Below are 8,227 nucleotides of genomic sequence, written 5' to 3' on the forward strand. Positions count from 1 at the left end.
ACCCAACAAGACCTATCGACTAATAATTAACTTAAAAGGTTTAAACAAGTTTATCGTTTACAAACGCTTCAAGATGGAGTCAGTGAGATCCACCATAAATGTCCTGCCCCAAGACTGCTTCATGGCGACCATGGACCTTCAGGACGCCTATTACCACGTCCCGATTGCTGTGGCCCATCAAAAGTTTTTGAGAATCGCTATTTATATAAATAACCGGCTCTGTCATTTTCAATTCATAGCCCTTCCCTTTGGGCTTTCCTCAGCCCCAAGGGTGTTTTCAAAAGTTATGTCTGATGTCGTCAAAGCCCTTCACCTAAGAGGCATCCAAATTATACCATACCTGGACGACTTTCTGGTAGTTGCTCCCTGTGAAGAGACCCTTCTGTCGCACCTAGCAGATGTTCAGAAATTTTTTACCACCCTAGGGTGGATAATAAATTTCAAAAAGTCAGACTTAAATCCAGCACAAAGCAAAACCTTTTTAGGGGTAACATTAGATTCCCATCGTGGCGTTCCTCCTATCTTCCTGGGATGGCACCTCCTCGGCCCTAGAAAAGCGAGTATTGATTCCGAAATCGGTAAAAACATCTCTTCTGTGGTGGAGAATCAGAAAACACCTTCAGACGGGTGTTTCCTGGAGACAAGGAGATCAAATGATCATAACCACAGACGCCAGCAGCATCGGCTGGGGGGGTCACTCAGGCGGGAAAGTGGTCCAAGGCACTTGGGGAGCGGATCTACTACAAGCCTCCTCCAACTTAAAAGAACTCTCAGCGGTATACAAAGTCATAGTCGCTCTCTTTACGCCTACATCACCAAAAAATATAAAAGTCTTCTCAGACAATACTACCGCGGTCGCCTATTTAAACAAACAGGGAGGAACCAGGAGTCGCTCCCTAGCAGCCGTAAGCGAAAAAATCTTCTCCTGGGCAGAGAGCAACCTGATTTCCCTTACAGCCTTACATGTCAGAGGAGAAGAGAATACTTTAGCCGACTTCCTCAGCCGTCAAACTCTGAAAGAGGGAGAGTGGTCCCTAAATCCACAAATATTTCACCAATTGTGTCTCAAGTGGGGGACTCCAGAAATAGATCTGTTTGCGACAAAGTCCAACAAACAGACCAAACAGTTCTGTTCCCTCTCCCAAAAGGACCAGCCATTATGGATAGATGCCCTATCCCGACCATGGCCAAACTGCCTTCTCTATGCCTTTCCTCCCTTCAGCCTAATACCGAAGTCTCTGATAAAGGTACAGGAAGAGAAGGCCAAGGTAATCTTTATAGCCCCTCACTGGCCGAGAAGATCCTGGTTCCCCTTACTACTTCACCTTTCAGCAGGGGAATCCTGGGTCCTCCCATCCATTCCGAATCTCCTTCATCAAGGCCCAGTAGATCACCCAAGCGTCAAAAACTTGAACCTGAGGGCCTGGAGACTGAACGCAACACTTTAAGAAAAAAGGGACTCTCGGATTCAGTTATTTCTACTCTTATGCTCAGCCGGAAACCCATAACATCCAGAATTTATATGCGGACCTGGAAAGCCTTTCAGAAATTCGCGGGTGACGCGAGTTTGCCCAACATTCCTCAAATTCTGCAGTTCCTTCAAGCCGGACTTGACAAAGGCCTCAGGCCAGCAACCCTTAGAGTGCAGGTATCAGCCCTTAGTGTGTTTTTGGACGTCAAGTTGTCAGAATCCTCTTTAATAAAGCGTTTTCTCAAGGGCGCAACGAGAAAGACTCCTGTAGCCAGTCCTACCATTGCTCCCTGGGATCTTAATTTGGTACTGTCTGTACTAATGTCTCCCTCGTTCGAACCTATAGAAAATATATCCCTGAAACTTCTGACGTTGAAGACAGTATTCCTTACGGCCATTACAACGGCTAGAAGAGTCGGGGAGATCCAAGCCTTTTCATATAAACCTCCTTATCTGACATCCTTCGATGATCGCATAATTCTGAAACATTGCCCAGCCTTCCTACCTAAGGTAGTGTCTAGATTTCACTGCGAACAAGAAATATCACTGCCCTCGTTCTGTCCTTCACCAACCTCGGAAAAGGAGAAGAATTACCACAACTTGGATGTAAGAAGGGTGGTAATCTGCTACCTCAACAGAACTTCATCGTTCAGGCACTCAGACCAGCTGTTCTTACAGTACCAAGGGCCGAACAAAGGTCACGGGGCAAGCAAACCTACGATATCCAGATGGATAAAAAATATGATCCAGTTGGCTTACCTGCAGAAAGACCTCCAACCCCCGGTTGGAATAAGGGCTCACTCCACCAGAGCGGTATCATCCTCATGGGCGGAGGCAACGTCTGTATCATTAGAACAGATATGTAGAGCCGCAACCTGGGCCAATCCTATGACTTTTTTCAATCACTATAGGCTGGATATCCTTAAGAACCAGGACTTATCATTTGGGCGCAGGGTACTTTCTGCTGCTGTCCCTCCCTAGATCCTATTACTCTGTTAATCCTCCAATAAGTGCCGTTGTGGAGGCGTTAGGGAAAATAGATAATTACTCTTACCGGTAATTGGTTATTCCAATAGCCTCCACAACGGCACTGGGATTCCCTCCCTAAAATATTATTACATGGGTCTAAGTTTGTAAAGACTTATTGTTTTCCTTCTAATGATGTAATTGTCCTTGGTTATTAATACAAAATTTATCTTGGCATCACTTCCGTGTCCTCTCTTATTGACTGACTAGGTAAAGGGGAGGAGGTTCTTAAATCTTCTGCTTCTACGTCGTTGTTTCCTGTCCGAGGCGGGGACACTCCTCCAATAAGTGCCGTTGTGGAGGCTATTGGAAAAACCAATTACCGGTAAGAGTAATTATCTATTTTATACTACTTTTCAGGGAGTCCATCAGTTCCAAGCAAATTCTTGTTTACATGGAAAGTTATACAATTTATATTATGACAATAATTATTAGAGTAACATAGCTGCTTTCTTCCAGAAACAGCACCACAACTGTCTACTGAAGTGAAAGGGGCTGAGCTGTAATACCACACATGACTTTTGGACAGATCTGAAGTAGTTTCTGAAAAAAGGCAGCTATGGTTTCCTTATTTAGGACAACCCCTTTAATAAGGAAAGAAATAAGAAACCTGAGTGGCCTTAACCCCTTAAGGACTTAGGGCGTACCGGTACGCCCTGTTTCCCGAGTCCTTAAGGACTCAGGGCGTACCGTTACGTCCTAACTTTAAATTGCGATTGCGGCGCGGCGGGGGTTAATCGCAACAGGATGTCCGCTGAAATCATTCAGCGGGCATCCTGTCAACGCCGGGGGGGGTCCCGTGACCCCCCCGTGTCGGCGATCGCCGCAAAAACCGCAGGTCAATTCAGACCTGCGGTTTGCGGCTTTTACCTTATCTGGCGGGCGGCGGTGCCATCGGGTCCCCATGCGGCTGTAGGGGGGACCCGATGACATGGAAATCAGCGCGATGTCTAAGGAAGGCATCGCGCTGCCTTCCGGTGACGAGCCTGTGAGATCCAGCCCAATGGATCTCACAGGCCGGAAGCTGTATGAGTAATACACACAGTATTACTCATACAGCCAATGGATTCCAATACAAAAGTATTGGAATGCATTGTAAAAGGGATTAGACCCCCAAAAGTTGAAGTCCCAAAGTGGGACAAAAAAAGAAAAGTAAAAAAAAAAAAAAGTTGAAAAAATAAAGTTTCCCCCCCCAAAAATTAAGTTTCAAGTAAAAATAAACAAAAATGTCATTTTCCCCAAATAAAGTTAAAAAAAATTGGTAAAAAATAGGAGAAAAAAAAATACATATATTAGGTATCGCCGCGTCCGTATCGACCGGCTCTATAAACATATCACATGACCTAACCCCTCAGATGAACACCGTGAGGCTACTTTCACACTAGCATTCGGAGCGGATCTGTCTGATGTTTCATCAGACGGATCCGCTCCGATAATGCAGACGTTCGCATCCGTTCAGAACGGATGCGTCTGCATTAAAACTTAGAAAATTTTCTAAGTGTGAAAGTTGTCTGAGCGGATCCATTCAGACTTTACATTGAAAGTCAATGGGGAACGGATCCGCTTGAAGATTGAGCCATATTGTGTCATCTTCAAGCGGATCCGTCCCCATTGACTTCCATTATAAGTCTGGACGGATCCGCTCGCCTCCGCATGGCCAGGCGGACACCCGAACGCTGCAAGCAGCGTTCAGGTGTCCGCTCACTGAGCGGAGCGGAGGCTGAGCGCTGGCAGGCGGATGCATTCTCAGTGGATCCGCCTCCACTGAGAATGCATTGGGGCCAGACGGATGCGTTCGGGGCCGCTCGTGAGCCCCTTCAAACGGTGCGCACGAGCGGACACCCGAACGCTAGTGTGAAAGTAGCCTAAAAAAGAAAAAATGTGCTAAATAAACAATTTTTTTGTCACCTTGCATCACAAAAAGTACAACAGCAAGCGATCAAAAAGGCGTTTGCCCACCTCATCCCGCAAAAAAATGAGCCCCTCCCTGAGACAATCGCCCAAAAAATAAAAAAAACTATGGCTCACAATATGGAGACACTACTAAAACATCATTTTTTTTGTTTCAAAAATGATATTATTGTGTAAAACTTACATAAATAAAAAAAAAGTATACATATTAGGTATCGCCGCGTCCGTATCGATCGGCTCTATAAAAAAATCACATGACCTAACCCCTCAGATAAACACCGTAAAAAATAAAAAATAAAAACTGTGCTAAATAAACCATTTTTTGTCACCTAACATCACAAAAAGTGTAATAGCAAGCGATCAAAGTCATATGCACCCCAAAATAGTGCCAATCAAACCGTCATCTCACCCCACAAAAAATGAGACCTTACCTAAGATAATCGCCCAAAAACTGAAAAATCTATGGCTCTCAGAATATGGAGACACTAAAACATGATTTATTTATTTTTTCAAAAATTATATTATTGTGTAAAACTTACATAAATAAAAAAAAGTATACATATTAGGTATCGCCGCATCCGTGACAACCTGGTCTATAAAAATATCACATGATCTAACCTGTCAGATGAATGTTGTAAATAACAAAAAATAAAAACTGAGCCAAAACAGCTTTTTCTTGTTACCTTGCCTCACAAAAAGTGTAATATAGAGCCACCAAAAATCATATGTACCCTAAACTAGTACCAACAAAACTGCCACCCTATCCTGTATTTCTAAAATGGGGTCACTTTTTTGGAGTTTCTACTCTAGGGGTGCATCAGGGGGGCTTCAAATGGGACATGGTGTCAAAAAAAACAGTCCAGCAAAATCTGCCTTCCATAAACCGTATGGCATTCCTTTCCTTCTGCGCCCTCCCGTGTGCCCGTACAGCGGTTTACGACCACATATGGGGTATTTCTATAAACTACAGAATCAGGGCCATAAATATTGAGTTTTGTTTGGCTGTTAACCCTTGTTTTGTTACTGGGAAAAATGGATTAAAATTTAAAATTTGCCCAAAAATTAAAATTCTGAAATTGTATCTCTATTTTCCATTAATTCTTGTGGAACACCTAAAGGGTTAACAACGTTTTTAAAATCAGTTTTGAATACCTTGAGGGGTGTGGTTTCTAGAATGGGGTCATTTTTGGGTGGTTTCTATTATGTAAGCCTCGCAAAGTGACTTCAGACCTAAACTGGTCCCTAAAAATTGGTTTTTTGAAAATTTCTGAAAAATTTCAAGATTTGCTTCTAAACTTCTAAGCCTTGTAACATCCCAAAAAAATTTAATATCATTCCCAAAATGATCCAAACATGAAGTAGACATATGGGGAATGTAAAGTAATAACTTTTTTTGGAGGTATTACTATGTATTATAAGAGTAGAGAAATTGAAACTTGGAACTTTGCACAAATTTTTTGTAAATTTGGTATTTCTTTATAAATAAAAATGAATTTTTTGGACTTCATTTTACCAGTGTCATGAAGTACAATATGTGCCGAAAAAACTATCTCAGAATGGCCTGGATAAGTCAAAGCGTTTTAAAGTTATCTGGTCAGATTTGCAAAAAATGGCTAAGTCCTTAAGGTGAAATAGGGCTGAGTCCTTAAGGGGTTAAAATCTGTGCATACATGAGACTAAAAAGGTTACCCGGCTAACATGCCCTGTTTTTCCTAGTTCTTTCCAGGTCCTTGAATAACGCAGCATTGTCTAGAGTATTACAAATAGAGGCTGCACATTGGGGTAATCCAGGAAGCCAGACAAATAACAGAGAAATGAGATCTCTAAGAAAGTACCTGGATGAGGTACTATCTGTTAAAGCACAACAGTTAAGCGAGGAACAATCAATTGAAGTAAAGAATCAGACAAGGCAGCTAAATGAAGAGCATATCCTATTGATGGATGGCAGTACAGAAGAAATCCTACATGGGTCAAATGATGATTATGTGGCATCACAACTGATAACACAAGTATCTTGGAAAGAACCCTTGAAAGAAGAGGGTGAGCTGTAAATTCTCTAACAGGAAATAAAGATGTCATGGAAACATACGACATAACATAATGAGAACATTTTAATAAAGTAACAGTCCATTCAATGCATCTTATTAGAGCAATTTAGCTCAAACACGGCAGAAAATGTAACCCATATGTTTTTGTAATTAAATGATTACATTATTTGATGAATATAGAGGAACCTCTAACAAGGATAAAGGGAGCCATAGACACTACAAGAACATGTTCCATCAGTTTGACTACAGATTTGCCTAATAAATCTAAAGACATTTTTTTAGTAGCGAGCTGATATAGGCTTTTCTATTATATCCCATCAGCCATGATTGGCAGTTTGTACAATAAAATTCAGACTGCAACTGTTTACTTTAAATATAGATTTGCATGTACATGTTATGATTTAGAGGGAATCTGTCAGTAACAAAATATCCCTACAGTTCAGTAAGGCTAGTTTGACACTGCCGTTATTAGTTCCAACATCCTGTTCTGGCAGAGAACATATGAAGAGAGCTCCGGCAGGCTTTTCTCTTCAGAAATAGCCCGCCGGAACTACTAAACGGCAGTGTGATAGAGGTCTAAGTGGTGTATAATGTGAATGATGCTGAGTCCACTTATGAAATTTGTGTCTTTATACTCACATTCGGATACTCTGCTCCCACAAACTGTCAGTGAAATGCATTGAAAAGATTCCTGCTGGAGTCCACTTTTTTATAAGTGCAGTATGTGCTCAGGAGTCCTCTCAATGTAGTTTACTGCTAGTTTGGAGAAGCAAAGTGTGGAAGTGAGAGTGAATATGAAGATACAAATTGCATAATATGACTCAATAGCATCATTTACACTATACATTTAGTTTGGGAGCTTATAAATTCCCTTTAATGCTTATATATACAAGGGGAAGTCAAAGTGGTTTCACTGGTATTTATTTTGTACATGATCAAGTTATACTGAATTGCTTATATCTACTGTAGTTTATTTTTTTAACCAAATCACCTTGTCTTACTTAATCCTGACCAAATCCCCCAACCCCATTCATTAAAATGTAGCCTCAAAACTCAGAACCTCCAACATGCTTCATTGTTGCCTGCAGACACTTATTGTAACGCTCTTCAGCAAACAAACTGCCTTCTGTTATAACCAAATATTTAAAATTTTGACTCCTCTGTCCAGTGCACCTGCTGCTATTTTTCTGCACCACAGGTTCTATGTTTTCATTCATAGTTGAGTCACTTGGCCTTGTTTCCTTGTTGAAAGTATAGGTGCAATTCTTCCATAAAAAACACTTTTGGCCACACTTCTCTGAACAGTAGATGGGTGTACCTAGGTCCCACTGGTTTCTGCCAGTTCTGAGCTGATGGCACTGCTGGATATCTTCTGATTTTGAAGGGAAATAAGCACAGTGTGTCTGCTGCACTAAGTTTGCTTGGCTGACCACTGCATCTACGGTCCTCAACGTGGTCAGGATTAATGGTATACTCAATGTTGAGAAATACAGATACAGTTGCAAGAAAAAATATGTGAACCCTTTGGAATGATATGGATTTCTGCACAAATTGGTCATAAAATGTGATCTGATCTTGATCAATAGACAATCTCAGTCTGCTTAAACTAATAACACACAAAGAATTAAATGTTACCATGTTTTTATTGAGCACACCATGTAAACATTCACAGGGCAGGTGGAAAAAGTATGTGAACCCCTAGACTAATGACATCTCCAAAAGCTAATTGGAGTGAGGTGTCAGCCAACTGGAGTCCAATCGATGAGATTGG

The 8,227-nt window shown here is 41.6% G+C and overlaps 1 protein-coding gene across 2 annotated transcripts in view; it reads left to right on the plus strand.

Annotated features, from left to right (window-relative positions):
- The window catches only part of CREB3L3 (cAMP responsive element binding protein 3 like 3), a 137,576-nt gene extending 129,630 nt beyond the window's left edge, over positions 1–7,946 (plus strand). For both annotated transcript variants that reach the window (XM_040417707.1, XM_040417708.1), the window contains exon 10: positions 6,125–7,946. In XM_040417707.1, coding sequence (XP_040273641.1) covers positions 6,125–6,459 — 335 coding nt within the window. In that variant the 3' untranslated portion in view covers positions 6,460–7,946. The remainder of the gene's footprint in view (positions 1–6,124) is intronic.
- Positions 7,947–8,227: the final 281 nt, after the last annotated feature.

Source organism: Bufo bufo, chromosome 2 (assembly GCF_905171765.1).
Source record: "Bufo bufo chromosome 2, aBufBuf1.1, whole genome shotgun sequence".
Taxonomy (NCBI): domain Eukaryota; kingdom Metazoa; phylum Chordata; class Amphibia; order Anura; family Bufonidae; genus Bufo; species Bufo bufo.